Source organism: Panthera leo, chromosome E2 (genome assembly GCF_018350215.1).
Source record: "Panthera leo isolate Ple1 chromosome E2, P.leo_Ple1_pat1.1, whole genome shotgun sequence".
NCBI classification, from domain to species: domain Eukaryota; kingdom Metazoa; phylum Chordata; class Mammalia; order Carnivora; family Felidae; genus Panthera; species Panthera leo.
In genome coordinates this window covers 26,294,053-26,316,889 of record NC_056693.1, presented here as the reverse complement: position 1 = coordinate 26,316,889, position 22,837 = coordinate 26,294,053, and the positions used below count along the sequence as shown (strand labels likewise).

At 40.2% G+C, this 22,837-nt stretch overlaps 2 protein-coding genes across 3 annotated transcripts in view; one reads left to right on the top strand and one right to left on the bottom strand.

The window, feature by feature from the left end:
• The window catches only part of LONP2 (lon peptidase 2, peroxisomal), a 105,317-nt gene extending 95,886 nt beyond the window's left edge, over positions 1–9,431 (bottom strand). For both annotated transcript variants that reach the window (XM_042919283.1, XM_042919284.1), the window contains exons 1-2: positions 9,094–9,431; positions 2,387–2,621 (exon numbers count right to left, since the gene is read on the bottom strand). In XM_042919283.1, coding sequence (XP_042775217.1) covers positions 2,387–2,621; positions 9,094–9,326 — 468 coding nt within the window. In that variant the 5' untranslated portion in view covers positions 9,327–9,431. The remainder of the gene's footprint in view (positions 1–2,386; positions 2,622–9,093) is intronic.
• The window catches only part of ABCC11 (ATP binding cassette subfamily C member 11), a 67,789-nt gene continuing 54,276 nt past the window's right edge, over positions 9,325–22,837 (top strand). The window contains exons 1-4 of the mRNA XM_042917912.1: positions 9,325–9,529; positions 15,713–15,855; positions 17,609–17,745; positions 20,725–20,928. Coding sequence (XP_042773846.1) covers positions 9,325–9,529; positions 15,713–15,855; positions 17,609–17,745; positions 20,725–20,928 — 689 coding nt within the window. The remainder of the gene's footprint in view (positions 9,530–15,712; positions 15,856–17,608; positions 17,746–20,724; positions 20,929–22,837) is intronic.

The window sequence follows — 22,837 nt, the reverse complement described above, 5'->3', positions numbered from 1 at the left end:
GCTCAGTATGGGATGGCTACAGCAGGGATGAATTCGAGTTTGGTAGGGGAAACAGACCTAGAAGATAAATTTCAATACAATGTGATAAGCATCATATAAAGGACTGTGGAAGCACAGGCAAAGGAACACTAAGAGCCCACAGGAGTTGGGAAAGCATAAAATCTGAAAATTCAGTAAAGGAAGAGCACTCCCAGCAGAGAGAACAGAAGGGACATGAAACAACAAACTGTGAAGCTCTCTGATGAACAGTGTGACTAGAAGATGGTTAAAATGGGATTAAATAGAATTTGGAAGACCTTTAATGTTATCCTAAGAAATTTAAACTTTATCCCATACTCATTAAAGTCTTTTTTTTTCAGGGGAAAGGTAGGTCCAAAACTTCGTAGAACTGATGGGTCAGAGAAAAAAAAAAAAAAACCAGAACGAGACTGGTCAGGAAGTTATTGAAGAAGTCTACCAAGGACGGCTATAAAAGGAAATGTAGGAGATGAAAGAAAAGTATTAATTGGAAGCAACCTCAATGTCTAAAAAGAGGAAGGATAAAATTATGATACCCTAACTCAATGAAATTTATAAACATACTTAATATGAAAATTAGACATGGACAGGAAAACACAACATGACTTAATTTGGACTGAGATCAGAAGACAAGCCAAAAATTAAACTAGATGCAGGATAGCAGTAAAATTATGATGTTTCTCTCTAAAAATTCCTTTAATGTCATTATAAATCTTTACCTGTCTAAATTTTTTCTGTTGATTCAAAGTGAGGAGAAGTAAAAAGCAAAATACAATCTCTATGAAGCTGTGTCTAACAGAAGAATGAAGACTCAGGGAGTATAACCCAGAAAAAAAAAAAAAAATTGTTTCTCCCTCTACCTCCTTCCTTTTTTTTCATTATCAGGTTAGTTAACATTCAGTATAGTCTTTCAGGAATAGAACCCAGTGACTCATCTCTTATATATGACACCCAGTGCTCATCCCAAAAAGTGCCCTCCTTAATGCCCATCACCCATTTAACCCACCTCCTTCCATCAACCCTCAGTTTATTTCTGTATTTAAGAGTCTCTTATGGTTTGCCTCCCTCTTTGTTTTTATCTTATTTTTCTTTCCCTTCCCAATGTTCATCTGTTAAGTTTCTCAGATTCCACACAGGACTGAAATCATACGTCTTTCTCGGACTTATTTTGCTTAGTACAATACCCTCCAGTTCCATCCACTTTGTTACAAATGGCAAGATTTCATTGTTTTTCATTGCCAAGTAGTATTCCATTGTGTATGTATACCACATCTTAATCCATTCATCAGTTGATGGACATTTGGGCTCTTTCCATAATTTGCCTATTGTTGATAGCGCTGCTATAAACATTGGGGTGCATGTGCCCCTTTGAATCAGCATTTTTGTATCCTTTGGATAAATTCCTAGTAGTATAATTGCTGGGTCACAGGGTAGTTCTATTTTTAATTTTTTGAGGAATTTCCACACTCTTTTCTCCCTCCATCTCCTTCTTAACTGGCATAATCACTTATTCCAGTCTTCAAAATGAAGTTTCTTTGTTCAGAGTAGGTTCTACCTTTCAGTCCTCATAGAAATTATAGCTTCAAGTTTTTTATCTTCCTATTGTGCACCATACTAAAAGTGTGTTGCTTCAAATGCCACTTCAGGTACAAATGCCAGACACTGTGAGCACAGTCTTTTCAATGACTAAGATCTTTAGACTCTGCCTGATCCTCACAGAGCCAGTAACAGCCACTAGATGACATCAACAGAAAGTAGAAGACTACATTTTATGATATATTTCAGTAAGGTTCCAAATAAAATGGGGTGAGGGGAGGAGCTTTCTGTTCAACTGAAAGTTAACCAAAACACTCAAACCTAGAATTAAAAAGTCAAATATTTAATGCACCCCTAATATGTGCTTGCCTTCCAGCATTCTAGTTAATCAAGGCTTGAACCATTTTAGAAATCAGTCTACCATAGACTTCATCTTCCATAGTTACTGCCAATCTCAGTGTGGCCTTGACTTCTGAGCCAACACTTATATAATTTGCTACCTAGATGTTCTTGTGACAAATAGCTTTTGTGCAATATTTTAATTTTTAGCATTATTTAGATTTAAGAACCATCTGGTTTGGAGATACTTCAAGTTATAAGGAAAGCTCTAGAAATACTCTTTGAAAAAATAGACAGGGTTGGCTAGTATTTCCTAGAATGATTTAGGTACAATCACAGACACAAGCAAATTGAAATCAATATATTATATTACTAAAGCATTTAAACATATGCTGCCCTAAAACTGCAACCACTCAACAGATTCATCATGTCTTAGGGCAGCAAAGGAATTGAAGAAAATGGAGTTTTAAGGAAAAAACTAAAAGCAACTCACCTGTACTGCATATTTGTAAAACTGTTCTGATAGTTCTCCTAGCTCCTCCCTAGTTTTACAGGTGTTGGGAAATTCCTCAAGCCGGTCCAACTGTTCCACTTCAGCAACAGGATATGGCTTCTCCTTCAAGACCTGCACAATCTGGAAACGGCACAGGCCTGTAATCAGCAAAGTATAGTGGGGCTTGGGCCAGTTGCTGCCTACAACCTGAACCGCCAGGGCAGCCGTCCCAATCCTGAAAAAACACACAAAACAGCAGCATTACAAATGTTCAGTGTGGTAAAACTGACACTTGCCTCAAAAGGTTGCCTTTGTTGAGAAATCCTTTAAAGAACAAAGAACATCTGAAGTGGAAATGAATTATTTCTCTAATTTAGCATCCAGCACATGGTCTATGAAGTCATTATCATGAGCAGTGGGGGCAAAGCAGGCCATCTCATTCTAATTACTACCTCCTTTAAGATTAGGTAGAAATTCCTAAAAATAAAAATGTAAAAGTAGTTGACAATTACATAGCTTAAATTCATTTTGCTAGGAATGAGGCAATATTATACCAGAATACTAGCATTTTAAACAGACTGAAATGTAAACAGCATGATGTTAAACCAACCTAAGAAATCTGTTCTAATAACCAGTTTTGCTAACAACATCAAGCCAGGTTTTTTTACAGAATCAATTACTGAAACTTCCACTTATCTACCTTATCACAAACTGTCACCAAATCTGAGAATTAACATCTATGCCCATGAATATGAAATTTCTAAACGTGGGGACTAAATATTAGAGGGCACACACTGTCATGAATGATTAAAGTTATAAACCTAAACCTAAGTGGTAAACACCCCATCTAATACTAACTAAAAAAGTTCTATTTAAGTCTTAGCTCCTTATCAGAACATAGAATTCTGACCAAGTCACATATAACCTTAATTCATGGAAGGAAGTCTCACCCAAACTAAGCCAAAATTATACAAAATACAAAGCTCCACATTCAGAAGACACGTCTAAATCCCAAACTAAAATTATATCTTCTCCCCTCAGCCACAGGAAGGGTTGCAATTTCAGAAAAGAAACGAAGTAAGGTGACTAGAACTCCCAACACCCTGGGGAAATGGTAATCCTGGAATATCGCAACTGCCCATCTCAAACACACTGAATCACACACAAATACAGTGTGAATATTTCAGTGAATTTGCTTACTTCTATACACTATTTATTCTTGACTACTTCCTTATAAATTATTCATTCCATAGACTATGTGGAACTTTTGGCTTCCCTCTGCCATTCAGTTTATTTTGAGTGATGTCCAACTTTCCTTCACCCTTTCAGTCATATCATGTGTACATGGATAAAAACTGATTCAAATGGTATCCAAAGCCAAAAAATCAGGAAGATAATTTGGTGGGAAGAAAAAATATGATATACTTTAAAAAAACCTGAGATAATCTGGCAAGTCCCTATTGTTTTATTTGTGTTGTGGCTGCTTTTCTTCAGTCATTAATGGTAGTAGGCTATACCTCCCACTTCCTGAAAACCAACTCAGATTGCCTGAGAAAGTTAGCAATACCTGAACTGATCAGAGACCAAAACTACAATTCCCTTCGGATGTCGACCATCAATGCTTGCGCAATGCAGAGAGGTCACAGTTCTGTCTGCCAGCAACATTAACAGACAACAAACAAACTGGATCCCTGGCCTAAGGACTTTGCAAACTGGAAACCAAGGAGAACCCAAAGTGATATGAGACAAGTCCAAACGTTCAGATTAGGAGATAAATTTTCATTATTTGAGCCATGTCCTTGGTTAAAGTGAGACTAAAAATGAGTTTTCTTACAAAGCAAGCAGAATACTTTTATTAACTGTGAAAGGAAGATGTTTCAAACTGAAAAGAGATCGAGTTGGATTTATACAATGCCTCTCCTCCTAATGAGATAAAATATGTAAAGGTTTTACATTCGTTAATTGGGTTTTACTTTAAATCACTTATAGCTGACTAGAATGTACCCTTTTTAAAGAAAAAACATGATCTGTGAAATGATAGGTGGCTAGAAAGAGTACCTGGTGAAAGACATTTTGGGTGGAAAGCTCTTGTGAAAAAGGACCATGTTTAATGTTATTTTAGACAAGTTTTATTGTATTCGGGCAATAGTTTAATCATATATAGGTAATAAGTAAATAAAATATTTAATCTAATATTTTCCTACTATGATAACAGGCTTTGAATTAAGTCAGTCATCTTTCTAAATATTCTAGTTCTTCTATTAATATTTGCTTTATTAGGCTTGACCAAAAGGCAACATTCTGATTTTCATACATTCAAATGAGTAGTGTTCCTTCCCTTTAGGTAGTAGCTCTGTAAATCCACACTTTAATTACTGTGATATTTTATAGTTCAAAGAATTTTTGAAAGTCCTAACTGGGACCTCCTTTCAGAGTTGTAAAATATTGTTTTCATCCAAACAAAGTCTGATTAGGATGGGTATGATTTATGTACTTTGAAAACGGACTTAGATAATTTAAGAGTTCCAAAAATATTTGAGAACTATCAACTGTAGTGGTGGGAAAACCTAAAAGCAGCACTACAGTTTTCTAAGATGAGTATACTGTGTAAATACCCAAACTCTGGTTTATATGCCAACCACTTTCTTTTCTTTTTTCTTTTTTTTTTTTACTTTAAAGCTCTCCATCTTTATTGGAATCTTCAATCTTCCAAATCTTTTTCTGTAATGACACTTGTTTAGTTCTGGCCATGTTGAAAGAATATGGGGCCTCCCCTCCCTTCTCCCCCAATCTCCATTTGTGAAATTTACATATAAAACTACACCTATTTGGGGAAAAATAATACCTCCAACATACAGCTTTATTGCTCTGTAGCCTTTCATAAGTATTATCTCATTATATACTGCCTTTCACTATTGTGAAGAAGGTAGCATTATTTCCTTATTATAAATTAGTAATGGAGATTCAAAAGGGTAAACAGATTAATTATCCATGATTACAAAGATACTGCATAGGCAACACTGCATAGGGGGCCTGAATTAGGTTTTAAGACAAATTTTACTTTAAGCACCACAATGGACAATGTAAATTTGTACCAATTATAAGCACAAATAAATATTTATTAACATAGCTTCTAAGTAGGTAAGATACTGGAAAGCACAGCTATTATTTAATATCTCCTGTTTACATCTTAATTACCCTTGATTCATCAAGGTAAGCATTTCTACCAAAACTCTGGAATCAAAAGTTATACTTCTTTGGTAAAGAACAACTGGGACATCTTTCTAGTTTTCGCTTGTCTTCACCCTACTTATAATCTTGAATATTTGTTAATTTTGGGCAAAACTCATCATCATGATTAATAATTTAAAAACAAGAAGTCTATTAGGATAGCTCCAAGTTCTACAACAGATGAGACTTCTGTTGCTACAGGACTTTTGGTTTTCACTCCTTTATTAAAACTTCGTTTCTGGGGGGTGCCTGGCTGGCTTAGTCAACAGAGCATGTGACTCTTGATCTCAGGGTTGTGAGTTCAAGTCCCCACACTGGGCACAGAGATTACTTAAAAAAGGTAAATTAAGAACTTCATTTCTGAATTTAAGAAACGCCACTTATAGACACTTTCCTTAAAAAGAATAACTGCAGATTAGGAAAATCTAAGTGGAGCTATCCATTACATACTTGCTAACATAAAAGATTAAATTTTAAAATGTTAGGATCATCAGGTAATATTTCCTAAATACCTAAGAATGCTAACAGATAAAAATAGGAGTAATGCCTGGACAAAGAGTTGACCCAAAATAAGAAACTGTACATCTGCTATATATAAAAGAATTTATTTCTTGTGAGACAAATGCCAGTGAAACTAATTTGCAGTCTCAGAGGAAGAAGCCAAAAAATGAAGAGGGACTGAGAAATCAGCACTCTGAGGAAGTGAAGTCACATATCCTGAAGAATGTAAGGCTGGAAGAAAACTGGATGACCATCTTGAAATGCATGAAAGGACAGCGTATAGGTAGTGCTAAGTTATAATCCATCTTCACTAAGGAAACAATGGCTCACTCAAGTTCAGTCAAGCAGGGTGCCCTGAGGTGGCGTAAGAGCCAAATTCTAAGCTGTATGGATAATCCAAAGCTCCTCCTTTAAAAAGGCTCCTGTGTCAGGTAACATGCCCACATACTAACATATAGAAAGGGACTGTCCTGTTCAAAACAGTAAAGGAAGTTGTTCAGGCTCTGCTACTTTGTGTGACAAGGAACACAGGGGAACAAATTATTTCTGCTGCTCCTTGAAGACTGAGGCAATGTCACCTGGATGGTCTCAAGGAAACAAGAGACAGGAGTAGAGCACCTGGCCTCCCCTTTGAGTACTACTAACATCTGGAAAAGCAGGTAACTGAGGAAGGACAGATTTATGTATTGAAACAGTAATGTTATGGGTAACTCAATTATTTGCACTAGTGAGGCTTTTAAAAATTTTTAAAGAGTGTTGAAAAGTCATATTAGAGAAAAAAGACCTTGGAGGCTAATGCTAAGGAATGCAGTACAATCTTTCTAGATAGATTTTTCAAGTAGCAAACAGTATTTTTAGGATAACAAGATGGTCCTTATAATGCTAGAATTCTAGGAAGAATCTTCAGTGTATGTTTTATAATGTAAATAAAACAATACTGCTATTAATTTAAAACAAAGGCAGCAATTTGAACATCAAGGATCATATTACATATCATCTGAATATGTTAATGATTACTTCCAAGCAGGAAAATTTAGTTATTGATGTTTTGGAGGGATTTACATAAAAGAAATTTAAAAACATCCAAAATCTTCCCAGAATATACCAACAACCTAAAATATGACTAAATCTGCTTTTGAAATTCAGTGTACCCATGGGTAATCACCATACATATGTACAGAAATAAAACAAAAAAATCTAATCATGAGCACTCTTGCCTCAACAAGCAATCAAATTGCCTGGGCAGAGAAAGCAAAAATTGTGGTATAACCACAGGTTTAAGGATGGGGTCATATGTAGGGAAAATAGAATCCAACACAATTTATCAGAGTTTAATGAAACTTGAAAAGTATCCAACTCCGTGCAAGCAATAACCAAAGCAGCAGATCAGATGGAAGCCAAAATGTTTTTGGTGCTTGACAAATGCAAGGTTTTTACAATATGGGCTAATAAGAGACTGTTTACAGGTTTTTTGTTCATTTGTTTTGCTTTGTTTTGGGAGGGGAGAGATAGCAGTCTCCTTTCAGAGATGCAGACAGTTATGGACTCTCCTTTTAAAAATATATATAGTCAAAAGGTTTTAGATAAAAATAAGGCATTCCTAACACTCTCAAAATCGTTCAGTCTGCAATCCCTAACTTTAAAAAGGAGTAACTGCAAGTAGGTAAACAAGGGCTCTAAATTAAAAACATCTCAAGCAGAGTTAAGGATAGGAGGCAGGGGCTGGGGAGGTGTGTTTAAAGAGAATAGCATTTGTTGAGCATATACTATATCCCAGCATTATCCAATAGAAATATAGTATGAGCCACATATGTAATTTTAGTAGCCACATTAAAAAGTAAAAAGAAATGGGTGAAATACTAAATTTTATTTAACCCCAAACAGCTAAAATGCTACCATTCTAACATTTAATTGATGTAAAATGTATTAGTCAGCGAAACATTTTCCATACTAAGTTTTCAAACTCTAGTGTGTACTGTATATTTAAAGCACATCTGTGGTGACTAATCACACAATCATACTGGTTTATCTGGGACTCAAGGTGTTTCCTGGGAGACAGGACTTTCACTGCTGGAACTAGTTCAGTCCTCAACAAACCGGGACAATTGGTCACTCTAGTATCTCAATTTGGACGAGCCACATTTCAAGTGCTCTCTAGTCACATGTGTTTAGTGGCTACAGTACTGGACTACTATCAAGCATGGCACAAAGGTTATTTCATTTAGTATTCATAACACACCCAAGAAATGAATGCTGTTAGTTTCCAAAATACAGAGGAAGAAATAGGCACAGGTTGTGTGTCATAGTCACACAATTAAAAAAACAAAAACACAAAGTCACATAACTAAGGCCATGGTGTAGGGCAATCTAGTGGCAAGGCTGGGGTGTCCGAAATGAGAAGCTATGAGAATATGAGAAAGTTTCAGAAAGGCAGACAAGGGAAAACGTGGGTAGGAACTGAGGGGAAAAGACAAGAGGCAGACAAATAGTGTGGAAGAGAGGTACCCCAAAATCAATGAAAAGGGTAGTGCAGTTTACGATAGCACAGGAAAAAGAGAAAGCGTGTGGAGTACCAAGTGTCTCACTTAAGAGGGCAAAACAACAACAACAAAAAAACAAAAAACCCACCACCACCACCAACAAAAACGACGGGGAGTAAGGGAGGGAAGGATAAGAGGAGGGGGCCCGGAAAGTTAAGAGTCTTAGGAGTTAAGAGTCTTTAAGAGGCTTAGGAGTCTGAGGATCTGGGGGGCGAAGGGGAGAACCTAAATTAACAGTGGCAGCTAATTGCATAGTTTTCACTACTTCATGGGTCAGACATCTGTCATCCCCATTTCACATGGGAGGTGACTGAAGAGATAGACTAAACCGCGAAGGCTGCCCCTGCGCCCCGAGGCCGGACCGGGCCTGAGCCGGAGTCCAGAGAGGAGGCCACGCCGCCCGCTGCCGCCACCGCGGGAGGCAGCCGGGCCTACCTGTGCAGCGGCGGCAGGTCCTGCGCGTCGCTGGCCGGGTCGGGCGTGTTGGGGATGACCCCCAGGATAGTACTCTGCAAGGACGTGCCCTTGAGCAGGCGGCTCCGCACCAGCTGCAGGTTGCGGGCCGAGTCCACGCTGGTGCGCATGGTGGAGCCGGGCAGCAGCACGCCCTCGTGGGTGAGCAGCAGCGGGAGGCGGCTGGGGATCTGGATAGGGCTCACCGACGACATGGCGACGGCTATTCGCGCTAGGGGGGGCGTCAAAGGGAGCAGGACACGGCAACCGGCACTAGCCCCACCACCCCAACCAAAGCTCCCAGCCGTCGGCGCGCCTGCGCGCCGCTGCTTCCGGCTCCGCCCTACGGCCCGCCCCCGGGCTCAAACCCCGCAGCATCGCACCGCCCCCTCCCGGAGTCGCTCGGCTGGTGCGCGCTGTAAGTGTACAAAGAGAGGCGCACTCCAGCCGCGTGAGACCCTCGTTCTCCAGGCTTGCTCTAACAGTCTCTCCTGAGGCTCAGCCACAGGGCTGTCCCCGGTGTTGAAGCTAGAGAGAAGATCGTGTTTAAATTGTACCTACTTGAAATGTTTTTAATGTTTCATTCGAATTGATATTAGATTTTTTTAAACGTTGCAATAAAAAGTTCCCACCGTTCAATTATAATAATCAGAAAATTAACATCACTGTTATCTAATGAGTAAAGCTTATCCAAATTTTGCTAGTTTTATCACTTATGTCCTTTTTCTGGTCCAGGATCCCAGAAAAATCACTTTTCATTTAGTTGTGATGTCTCCTTAAATGTGTGTGTATATATAGATAGATATATCCATCTATCTATCTATCTATATATATACACACATATATATAGATAGATAGATATCTATATCTATCTATCTATATATATTTCTTTTTTCTTTTAAAACCGTGATACTTTTAAACAGCATTGGTCCATTATTTTATAGAATGTCCCTCAATTGGGGTTTATCTGATGTTTTCTTGGGATCAACATTATACTTGTTTTTGCAGAAAGACTACAGAAGAGATGTGGCCTTCTTGGTGATACATGATGATTGAAATGTATTATTAATGGTGATTTTAACTTTGATTACCTGGTAATGGTGATATCTGCCAGGTTTCCCTGTTGTAAGTTAGCATTTTTCTCTTTATAAGTAATAAATATGTTGTGGGGAGTTAATATTATGTGTATTAATTGGAATTCTGTAAGAAAAAGCTGCACATCTCCCTCATTATTTACCTATTCAATTTTTTTATGTTAGTAGGAGTTCATGGATTTTTTTAATGGGTTATAACCCAGTAGTATCATGTGTTTCATTGCTTGAATTGTTTCAAATTTGGCCATTAGGAGCCTCTTCATGTTGGGATTTTACTTGGGTTTGGCTGTAGGTTGCAGATGGAAAATTTTCCCTGACTATGAAGTCCAGCACTGCTCTTAGAATCCAAGAGAGAATTGAAATTTCATTCAAATCAACAAACATTCACAGAGGAACTGCTAAGTGCAAGGCCCTGGGCTAACTGTGGAGAGTATGACATAAGACAAGTTTATACCCTCACGCATCTCTTGGCCAGGGGACAGCCCCATAGAAGGCTGAGTGTGATACAGGGCAGGTGGAACTGTATGTTTCTGTGTATGCCGCAGATAAGGGAAAGGAGAAGGCAGGTGTACAGGCTGCTATGGTGGAGACAGAAATGCAGGAACTTGAACACTCCTGCCCACAGCTCTTTCTTTGACATTATCCTACCTTCTTTCATACACTCACTAAGCAATATTAGAATACCTACCAGGTACTAGATGCTACTTTAGGTGCTGGGGATACATCAGTGAATAAGACAGACAAGGTTACTGTTTTCATGGAGTTGAACTTCTAGTGAGGGAAACAAACAATAAGCAAGGAGAATAATTTCGGATGGTGATAAATCCTTTAGATGGTTAGAGAAGGGCTTTCTGGACAGATGACATTTCAACTGGGCCCCATGCTTGGAGACGTAGCAATGCAAACCTCAGGGGGTGAGGGTCCAGGGGGTGCTGTTTCAAGGCCAAAGAAGCAACACAAAGACTTTGTGGCTGGAATGAATTTTGGATATTTGCAGAACCTTCTCCTGAAATTCATTGAGAGTGAGGGTTTGTGGTATGGATAACAGAAGTGGGCAGGGTCAGGAGAGCAATGTAAGAGGAAAAAGATTCATTAGGGAGTCTAGAAAGAAGTCAAGGTCTTACTCTAAGCCTGACATAAGCCACTGGCAGTTCCAAGTTGCAGAATAACTTTTCCAGTTTATGTTTTCGAGAGACCATTTTGGCTGCTGTATGCTGTCTGTGAACGCTCCGAATTTTACCCATCAAGTTATACTCCTAATTATACAGAATCCTATGAAGATGGTTGTGAGGTTTATCCCACTCTATTAGAATATGCTCAGGATTTTTTTGAATCATCGGACAGAGAAGCCTGGCAGTTTTAAACTGAAATTAGGCAGTTTGCAGAGACCCTGAATGGCTGGGTTAGATTTTTTGAGGCTCTTAGTGTTTTAACAAAGAAATTTAAAAACCATCTGATAAACTTTGTGATAAATATCTCAGACACTTATGTTTAATGCTTTTAACTTGCACACATATACTCCTGCCCCCATAACAAGAATAACACACAAAATTGGTATTCTATTCACATAATCACTGAATTTATCTTTTTAAAAAAAGTTTATTTATTCTGAGAAAGAGAGAGAGCATGTGTGAGCAGGGTAGGGGCAGAGGGAGAGGGAAAGAGAATCCCAAGCAGGCTCTGCGCTGTTGTTGCAGAGCCCATCTTGGGGCTTGAACTCACAAACCAAGAGATCATGGCCCTGAGCCAAAATCAAGAATTGGACACTTAACAGACTGAGCCATCCAGGTGCCCCAAGGATTTTTCTTTTTAAACAAATTCACACTGCACTATAGAAACTGCAGTGGGAATAGGTCCATGTTTAAATTGCTTGTTTGATGAATACTTTCTTTTAATCCTATGATTATATTCCTGTGATGGATGTGTCACCCCACCTGGGAAAGCATCAGGACTCTAAATGTGAGGTCTTTAGTGACTTTGTGGCTTTCCTGGCTCCTTCTTTGAAAGACTCTACATCTACATCGTTTATTTATCTATCAAAACATTTATTTATTATTTTTAAATGTTTTAATGTTTATTTATTTTTGAGTGAGACAGAAGAGCATGAGTGGGGAAAGGGGCAGAGAGAGAGGGAGACACAGAATCTGAAGCAGGCTCCACTCTCTGAGCTGTCAGCACAGAGCATGACGCAGGTCTCAAACCCATGAACCATGAGATCATGACCTGAGCTGAAGTTGGATGCTTAACCTACTGAGCCACCCAGGCACTCCTCCATCAAATATTTATTAAGCATCCACTGTATGCTGAGCACTGTACACTAGATTCACAGATACATCAATGAACAGACAAACACGGTCCCTGGTTTCAAAGAGCTTACATTCTAGTGAGGTAGGCAGAAAATAAATAAGCCAACAAAGAAAGAAATGGCCATTTCAGAAATTGATAAGTAAGGGAAATGTAATAGGAAACTATGTAGAAGGTGATAGGAGGAGGACTTCAGTGTTCAGTAGGGAGGTCTGGCAAGGTTACTCCCAGGAGGTGGTGTTTGACCTGAGACTGGAATGGTGAGAATGGACCAGCTCTGCGAGGAGCTGGAAGGAGAATGTTCATGGTAGAGATTAGGACTAGTGCAAACATCAAGGTGGGGAAGAGCTTCCTAGTTGCTGGAACAGAGGAGAAGGCCAGGTACTGGGATGTGGGGACTCAGCAGCTGGGAAGATTTCCTCCGGAAGCTATTGGAACTAGCAAAAGGGAATAAACCTTGGGGCAGAGAAAGTTGACTAGCACAGGGTGTGAATGGACTGGAAAAGAGAGGTATAGGAGGAAGGTCTAATCATCTACACCTCTTTGGGGCCTGGCTTGCAGGTGCCTCTGCTCCTTGCCTTGGGCACTTTCCTTACCCACTGGTGTATCCTCTGGCCTTAGACACTACATCCTGCTGGGTACGTGGGAAGCACAATGAGGAAGTAAGTCAGTTCCTCCAGAAAGCTCTTGCCACAGGTTACCTTGCTGCTGTGCACCACCCCCCCCCCCCCAATGCCTTGTTCCCAAACTGTTTCATCATATGCAAATGGCCCATGTCTAAACCAAGTTCATAATCATGACTCTCCCATCCCCCCCAAAAATGGGGAGAATACAGGGATGGAAACATCTGTTTCCTCTCTGTTTTTATTCCCATCACATCCTGGTCCTTACCCTGACCACAGTGGTGGTCTCGCCACTAATCAGATTGAATATGCTTCCACTCTGGTTCTTCCCAAGAGGAAATTGGGAGGCCAATGACTTCTCAAGGACTGCCAAAGAAAGTTCTGGAGGGAATTCCCCCTGGCCAGTCAAGGAAGCAGAGGTGGCCCTCATCACATTGGAGGGTGGCCCATGCTAATGTGTGGCAGAGGTCCAGGTACGTTAAGATGAACAATTTGTGTTCTGCAAACATATATTCATTGTACATGTTTGCATTTCATTAATTTCCATTTGGTTTACTTTTCCCTGTTTTTAGTTTCCTGGACAAATGCTGTATAGAAAAGGGTCACACCTTTGAAATCCTCAGTGTATCTCTCTGCAGGTGTTTAAAAATAAAACAGATTGGCAGATCATACTAAGCAGAAAGGTGACAGAAAATCTGATTTATTTATTTGAGAACATGGTTCTTAGAGACCAAACAAAGAAATTAGGTGTGACCCTTTTCATACATCTTGATATTTCATTTTCCTCTTACTTATTAACATAAAGCAAAATGTCGAGGTGCATTCATGTTGGAACTACACTCATTCACCAATTGCAATGGTAGCTTGGTACAGACACAAACATTTATTGGCACGCCAATGATGCAGCCCCTTGCCAGCTCATGACTTGCAATCTAGAATTTGTTGCCTCCACTCCCTGCCTCCTGCCATTCCCTCCCCTGGAAATCTTTAGGTAGTGAATGAACTGTACTGCAATACACTGTGGTCCGATCCCCAGGGACTTCTATTGAATTATACCAATTTTACTGTAATGTGTCTGTGTTCCAGGCTGGTTCACGGCAGCCAGAAATCTTGTTTCTTCCCAGAGTCTTAAACAAATTGTGTGACACTCTCTCTTACCCAAAACATGTCCTTCTCTCTCTTTGTTCATTTCCATCATCCCTGAGAGATTCACTTATAGCGTCACATGGCAAGTATATCTCATACCCTGATGCCCCCCGTCTGGGGACCCTGTCTTGCATGGTCTATAGCAGAATTCCAGAAATAGAATCCACCAGTTCTGGTTGTGATTTGCTGAAAGGAAGTGGGATGGGAGGGAATGGAATAAAGGCATTTGGAAAATTCTTCTCCCAAGACTGGGTAGTGTGCAAGTCTACTTACTCGAAGCACAATCCAATATTTCAATGTCAAGAGCTGTATCTGAACCCTAAGACAGGCTCCATAATTTGCAGGATCCAGTGCCAAATGAAAATGTGGGGCTCCTTGTTCCAAATTATTAAGGATTTCAAGATAGTGACAGTAGAGCCTCAGCTAAGCCTGGGCCTTTCTGAATATAAGGCTCTGTAAGGCACTGGTCATACCCCATGATGCTGGCCCTGTTGGTCATACCCTGGTCATACCCTGTTATATACTCTCTTTTTCCATTCCTTCAGAAATATTCTTAATTGCCATCCCCTCCCCCAACCCAGGCACATGGGTGTTCTGGAAGTGAGTCACATACTCAGAAAGGTAAAATGGAAAGCATTTTAATATATTTTATAATTTTTTTTGCTTTTTAATGTTTATTTTTGGGAGAGAAAGAGAGACAGAGCATGAGCGGGGGAGGGGCAGAGAGAGGAGACAGAATCCGAAGCAGGCTCCAAGCTGTCAGCACAGAGCCTGACGCAGGGCTCAAACTCACGAACCGCGAGATCATGACCTGAGCTGAAGTCGGATGCTTAACCCACCGAGCCACCCAGGTGCCCCTGCATTTTAATATATTTTTAAAATACCTTGGGTAATTTAAGATTCCTAAATTATGTCCAGCTCCAATCCCCTGATTCTGTGAAAACTGAGAGTCAGAAAATGGCAAAATTGCATTTTTTAAATTTATTTACTCATCCATTTATCCTTTATTTACTGAGTACCTGTGATCCTTTTAGCACTCTTCCAGGCTCCAAGGGTTCAATAGTGAGCTAAACAGACATGTCCCTGTCCTTGTGAGGCTCTCTATTTAGAGCGGGAAATGAACTCTGAACAAATAACGATTCACACAAATATTTAATTACAAACTGGGGTAAGAGAAGAAGCATGGTTCTATGAGCAAGCTTGGCCCTAGGTTGTAGGGTTGGGAGTGGGTGGTTAGAAAAGGTTTCCCTAAGTGATCTTAAGCCTCAGTAGATGTTTAAAAAGAGGGAGCCATTCCAGGAAGAGGGAAGAGCAGGTGCTGTGTCAGTGGCCCAACCTTCTGCATGACCCTGGCACACTCCCTGCAGGGGGATGTCCCCCTCTCCTGACTGCTCAGGGCTGAATCTAAGCTGCTCTTACCTGCTGCCTTTTCAGATTCTCTGATTCTTGGAAAAGAAGGATTGGCAGAAGAGCTGAAAATGACCAGGAAGAGGATATACTGGGTCCCCAGGTCTTCTGGTGGCCTCGTGAATCTTGGCATGGACATGAGCGATGACATGGTTTCAGGACTCAGCTATGTAAGTAGGTCTCCTTTGCATCAAAATACCAGGAAACTGAATTGACAGGGTATTCTCAATGGTCACGAATTAGGTTAGAAAATTTTGTCCCATATTTATTCAACCACCTTGACTTCTTTTAATGGATCTCAGGCTTCACAATTAGATGAATTGTACTCTCTGGTCATGACACACCCTCTTGGTCTGTCTATCTACCTATAATCTATCTATCTATCTATCTATCTATCTATCTATCTATTGCCTATTTATCTATATATTTACTTATAATAATACAATAAGCACCGGTAAACCCATCAACAACTCACCACCTTGGACCTTAACAATCACATCCAGCTATTGATCTTCTCCCCGACTTCATTCCCCAGCTTTCCCTACCTGAAGTAAACACTGTCCCAGATCTTTTCTCATCAATCCCTTACTATGCTTCTAAGATACTATTATTTATCCTATATGAAGCCCTAAAGACAATATTCTTTTTTATTTTAGTTGTTTCCCACTTTATCAATTTCTAAAAATGTTTATTTTTGAGAGGGAGAGAGAGAGAGAGAGAGACTGAGCACAGGCGGGAGAGGGGCAGAGAGCGAGAGATACGGAGTCCGAAGCAGGCTCCAGGTTCTGAGCTGTCAGCACAGAGCACGATGTGGGGCTCGAATCCAAGAACTTGGAGATCATGACCTAAGCCGAAGTCAGCCACTTAACTGACTGAGCTACCCAGATGCCCCTGTTTCCCACTTTATCAAAAGGGTCACATGTAATGTTTGGGGCTTACTTTCTTACTTATTGATTTCTTTTTGGTAGGTTTACTCTCAGAGGGCAACTTGGTCTCACATTGTGTGGGTAACTAACTATAGCTCCCTTTATTCTTGTCTACACTGTGTACCACAGATAAAAAAAAATGGGGAGGTAGAGTGACCTGTCCAGAGGCACCCAGTGAATGTAGGGCATACCCAAGCCTGGGACTCAGTTGTCCTAACTCCTGGCCCACTGCTTATTCCCTACCCAGCAACCTTTTTTTTTATTTAAAAAATTTTTTAAATCTTTATTTATTTTTGAGAGAGACAGATAGAGTGTGAGCAGGGGAGGGAAGAGAGAGAGGGAGACACAGAATCTGAAGCAGGCTTCAGGCTCTGAGCTGTTAGCACAGAGCCTGACGCAGGGCTCGAACTCATGAACTGTGAGATCATGACATGAGCCAAAGTTGGATGCTTAATGACTGAGCCACCCAGGCACCCCTCTTTTATTTTTTTCTTTAAATTGAGGTATAATTGATGTGAAACTTACTAGTTTCAAGTGTACAACATTTATTCAATATTTACATATAGTGCAAAAAGGTCACTACAATATTACTTCCATCATCACATATAATTACAAACTTTTTTCTTGTGATGGGAAATTTTAAGATCTACTCCTTACCAGCTTTAAAACATACAAGGCAGTATTATTAACTGTATCAACCATGCCATACATTATAACCCCATGACTTATTTATTTTATAACTGAAAGTTTGTGTCTTTTCATCCCCATCACCCATTCTGCCCACACCCCACCCCTGCATCTGGCAACCACTGATCTGTTCTCTGAGCTCTTTGTTGGTGTTGTTTTTAAGTTCCACATGTAAGTGAGATCATACAGTGTTTGTCTTTCTCTGACTCTAGCAGCTGGATGTGGAAAGATCCATCATCCTTGGGTGGCCAACACTCCAGGACAGTATGAGGTCAGGAAACTGATGCTTTTTTGGTTTTTCTTTCCCAAGAAAACTTACACCCTAGAAGACAGCCCCTGGAGCCAGCAGGTGAGGAAGCCTGAGACACGAGGGACAGCAACAGAGCTCCATTGGGGGAAGTATGATGCTGCCTGGAGAACCATGATTCCCTTCCGTCCCAAGCCACAGTGAGTTCTGAGGGGGAGGTGAGGGGCAGTACCCATTATGACAATGTTCCTCAGACACAAACACATACATCCCTCCCAAAGATGTCTGAACATTCATGTCACCAGCACAGCCAAATAAGTCTAGAGCAGCCTGAGGCACATCAGAAGGCAGAGTCAGATCATTCATTCATTTATTCTTTCATTCATCTATTTATTCATCCAACAAAGATTCACTGAGAACCTACCAGACACTGTGCTAGACCTCAGAGGAAAAGTACTAAGCAAGGCAGACATGATTCTTGCCCATCATGGACCACGCACTGGGGAAAAAGACAATAGCAAGTAAACTCATAAATAAACATGTGGTTACAAGCTGCTTGAAGACAGTGCTATGAAGTTTGGGGGAGGGGGGAGGTGGGCGGTGCTGAGGGACATTGAAACAGTGACAACTTGGTAGGTGCTTGGTACTTAAGCTGTGCTCTGGAGGATAAACATGATTTTACCAGGCCAAAGTAAAAGAAGGATGATCTGAGCAGAGGGAACAGCATGTGCAAAGGCCTGGCCTTGAGGTGAAAGGAATACAACATGATGTGTCCAGGAACTGAGAAGGAGGTCAGCATCACTGGAATCATGTGTGATGATGGGCATGGCATGAGATGAGATTGCAGAGGGACATAAGTCTCCACAGGGCACATTAAATATGTTAGTCTTCATTCTAAGAGAAATGAGGAGCTATTAAATGCCCTATGATGGTACCCTTAAACTTATGAGTTAAAGAAATTCAATGTATCCTTCTCCAGTAAATCAAAGTTTAAAATAACCATTCCCAAATGTCTTTCTGACTTCTACAATCTTGCTTTCAGGGTCCTGCACAGAATCAGGTACATATTCATTTATTTATCGTCTATGGACAGGACCTTAACATTCTTCTAGAATGATTCTAGAATCATCCTAGAATTGCCACAAGGACTCTGTTTTGTATTAACAATCCCATCTTCTCTCTCACGTTTGCTAAGATTTTATCAACGAACTGGAGTTGTTTTCCTATTTTTTTGAAAACCTGAGCTCCCATCACCACATCACTCCCACTGAATTGCTCTTATCTCCACCAAGAATAAAGAATGTGGGTGCTTAAGTGCGCCCAGGCAGCCTCATTGAGAGAAACATTCTGCTTCTACCAGACCTTGGGCATAGTGGCACCAGCTCACAGATTCTTGCCCTTTCTCTGCAATCATACATGGCCCCACATATCTAGTGATACCTGGTACAGACTCCCACCTTCCTTAGTCCCTTCTCTCTCCAGCATGTAGACAAAGGTGTGGCTAGCCTTGCCCAGAATGCACAGTCCGGGGCTGGTGGGCGGTGAGGCTGGGAAGGGCCAGTGAGTGGAGAAGAGGGTGTAGCCCAAAACAAAACAAAAGCATCCCATGCATTTGGCATTTTGTATTCTCATCTCTCACCCCAAGTCTTTTTTTTTAACTGAATTTCCTTCATATTGAAACATACAGCATTAAAGTCAACTTTGGAAAAAAAGAAGTAGAAATTATATACAATCCCAACACCCTAGTCCAATCATTATTTCTGTATTTGTGAATCATTTCCAGGAATATGACCTTGTCATTCTAGTTTATTTACTTTTTATTCCATTTTTTATTTTTGTGAAAATTACATAAGCAAAATATAGAAAACATGAAACAGTAAGAATCTCTTTTCTTTTATCTTTACCAATTCTAATCCCTTTGTCAAAGTCAACCACTATTAATAATTTGAAATAAATGTATGTATACATCTATAAATGTGTATATATAAAAATGCAGATGCACATGTACGTATAATACGTAAATATGTAAATGTGCATATACATAAATATATAAATGTGCATATACATAAATATATAAATGTGTATATACAATTGTTAATAGTGGTTGACTTTATATATATAGTTTCGTCTGCTTTCTCTCATTTCTTCCTTTTTTAAAAGTTTATTTATTTATTTTGAGAGAGAGAGAGAGAGCACATGCGTGTTGGGTAGGGGCAGAGAGAGAGGGAGAGAGAGAATCCCAAACAGGCTCTGTGCTGTCAGTGCAGAGCCTGATGTGGGGCTTGATCCCACAAACCCTGAGATCATGACTTGAGCCAAAATCAAGATTCAAATATTTAAGTGACTGAGACACCCAGGCTACCCCTTCCTCTTCTTTTTTAATGTTTATTTATTTTTGAGACAGTGAGCTTGTGCGTGTAAGTGGGGCAGGAGCAGAGACAGAGAGGGGGACAGAGGATCCAGAGCAGGCTCTGTGCTAGCAGCACAGAGCCTGATGCAGGGCTCAGACTCACAAACCGTGAGATCATGACCTAAACTGAAGTCAGACACTTAACTGACTGAGCCACCCAGTTGGTTTTTTTATGTAAGTAAAAATACTTTTTACTTTTATTATGTACGTAAAAATATGATAAATTTCTTGACCCACAAGTGGCCTTTTTTTCCTTTCTTACTATGCTCAGAGCTCATTTCATGTTCTACATATAGGTCAACTCCGTTTGTGGACGCTTGTGCATTGTTTTCCACATATGGGTATACCCTATTTGTTTTCTTTCTTTTAAGTCATTCCCCTAATAATAGGTGTTTTTGTTGTTTCTGTTTTTTTTTAATTATTTTAAGTTTATTTATTTATTTTGAGAGAGAGAGAGTGCACACAGCAGGGGTGGGCAGAGAAAAAGAGAGACAGAATCCCAAGCAGGCTCTATGCCAGGGCTCAAACTCAAAAACTGTGAGATCATGACTTGAACCCAGATCAGGAGTTGGATGCTCAACCAACTGCACCACCCAGGCACCCTTGTTATTTCTGGTTTTTAACTATCACACATAATAGAGTAATAAAAAAAAAAAAACACGCTTTTTTTTTTTTTTTGTACATCCAGATGACCACACTGTGCTTTTTACATAGTATATAATTCATTCCTGCAAAATCTTGCCCTTGGCTTAATTTTATGTCTTTACAGCCCTTATCATAAGGGCAACTATATGACCTGTGACATCTCTGCTAGGTTTCCTGCCCCTCAGCCCATGGATGATGCTGGCCTCTTCTCCTACTTCACGTTGTCATGGCTCACCCCACTCATGGTCCGAGGTTTGCAGAGACGCTTAGATGAGAACACCATCCCCCAGCTGTCGGTCCATGATGCCTCAGACAAAAATGCTAAAAGGTAAAGTCTTATTGGACAAACCACTGGGTTGGTTAAAGACCATGTCTTGTGGGATTGGTGACCAAGGATGCTTAAGAGTAGCAGGTAGGGTCTGTCTTCAGACAACCAAAGAATATTGACTCTAGCAAGAGGCCTCACTATACTTCATGAACCCCCTGAAATGGTACTCACTTTATATGTATCGGCTAGAGACCTTTGTCTGGAGCAAGGATTCACATCTTTTACCTGATTTGCCTAAGGGCCCAAGACCCCAAGAAAGTTAGAAATTACTGCCTATTGTCCCTTTTGCTTTTTCTTCTGGATCAGATGTTTACCTATGTCACTCATCATTAAATTCTGGGTTAGTGACTAGTCTCCGAATCCTTAAGTCATCACTAACTAGGTGTGTGGTTAAGGTTCCTACACAACCTACTTCACAAGGTAATATGAGGATTAAAGGGGGGGGGATGAATAAACGACTTCAAATGTTCTATACTCATGTTCTTACCTCTAGCTACTTCATGAGAGACACCAGGTAGAGAATCACATTATCCAAATATGCTCCAGGAAATGGTAGTCCCTGGAGAGCTTCCCAGAAGAGAGCATTCTGCGGTCAAGAGAGTCTGTGAAATGTGGCATACTTATTTGCCAGGTCTCAGAGATTTGTTTACAAAGCAAATTAATGTACTTAAGTCACTGGGAAAACAGAAACTGGTTTAACTTTGACCCATTGCTTCTTGGAATTATTCAGTAAAGAAAAAAAAAAGTTTTCAAGGAACACCAACCTCTTGCATAATGCCAGATGTTGATCAGAATCTCACTGGCTACCCACTATGATGTCAGGCAAGTCATTTACCCTTTCCAAGACCCTGTGTCTTTATGTATAAAATAAAGGATTATAAAATTTATCTCATGGTCCTTCACAGAATTGATGTAAGAATCAAAAGAGATGGTAAATTCAATATGAAGACCCTGGAAAAATGCCTAGTGCATAATAGACAACCAAAGTGTTTGTTTGTCCTTCTGTGACCATTATGAGCACAGGATCTCCTGATCTACGTCTATTCACCTAGGGCTCACTGATTCTGCCGTTTTTGTTCTATAACTCACATGAAAGTGTCCACCAATACTTTTTTACAAATCACTCCACTTTGGGATTTTTTTTTTTTTTTAAATAATTATCCATGCATTCACACCTTTACAGAGGCTTCTTTCTCTGTGTTCACCACTGAACCAGCAGGGTTCTGGGGTGCATCTTCCCTAGTCCTTCAGGAGAACTACTTTGACTTCTGTGAGGATTTGCTGACAAACTGCCAGCCATCAATCGTCACTACCACTCACATCAGCCACAGCAGCAGAGCCACCATTGTCACCACCATCACCTTCATTATTACTATCACAATTCGTATTTCTCATTTGCCCATCCAGCACCTCCCATGACCATTACAAAAGGGTTATGAAGTAAATAGGAAAGATGCGATTTCCCCCATTTACACTTGAAGAAACTGAAAACTCAGAGAAGCAAAATTATGTTCCTTGAATCATAGTTAATGAATGGAGGAGGTGAAGTTTGAAACCATGTCTTTTGAAGAATTTTTTCTTAATTTATCTTAATGTTTGTTTATTTTTGAGAGGGGGGGGAGAGGCAGAGAGAGAGAGGGAGACACAGAACTGGAAGCAGACTCCAGGCTCCGAGCTGTCAGCATAGAGCCCGACACGGGGATTGAACCCATGAACCATGAGATCATTACCTGAGTCAAAGTCGGACGCTTAACCGACTGAGCCACCCAGATGCCCCTGAAACCAAGTCTTTTGAATCTGGTAATCATGGTGAGAAATTGATACAGTTGCTAAGAGAGTTGAGAGCAGGCTATGGGGAAACTTGGATTTGTTTAGTCAAAGTGGAACAAACTCCAGAGCTTTTTATCTC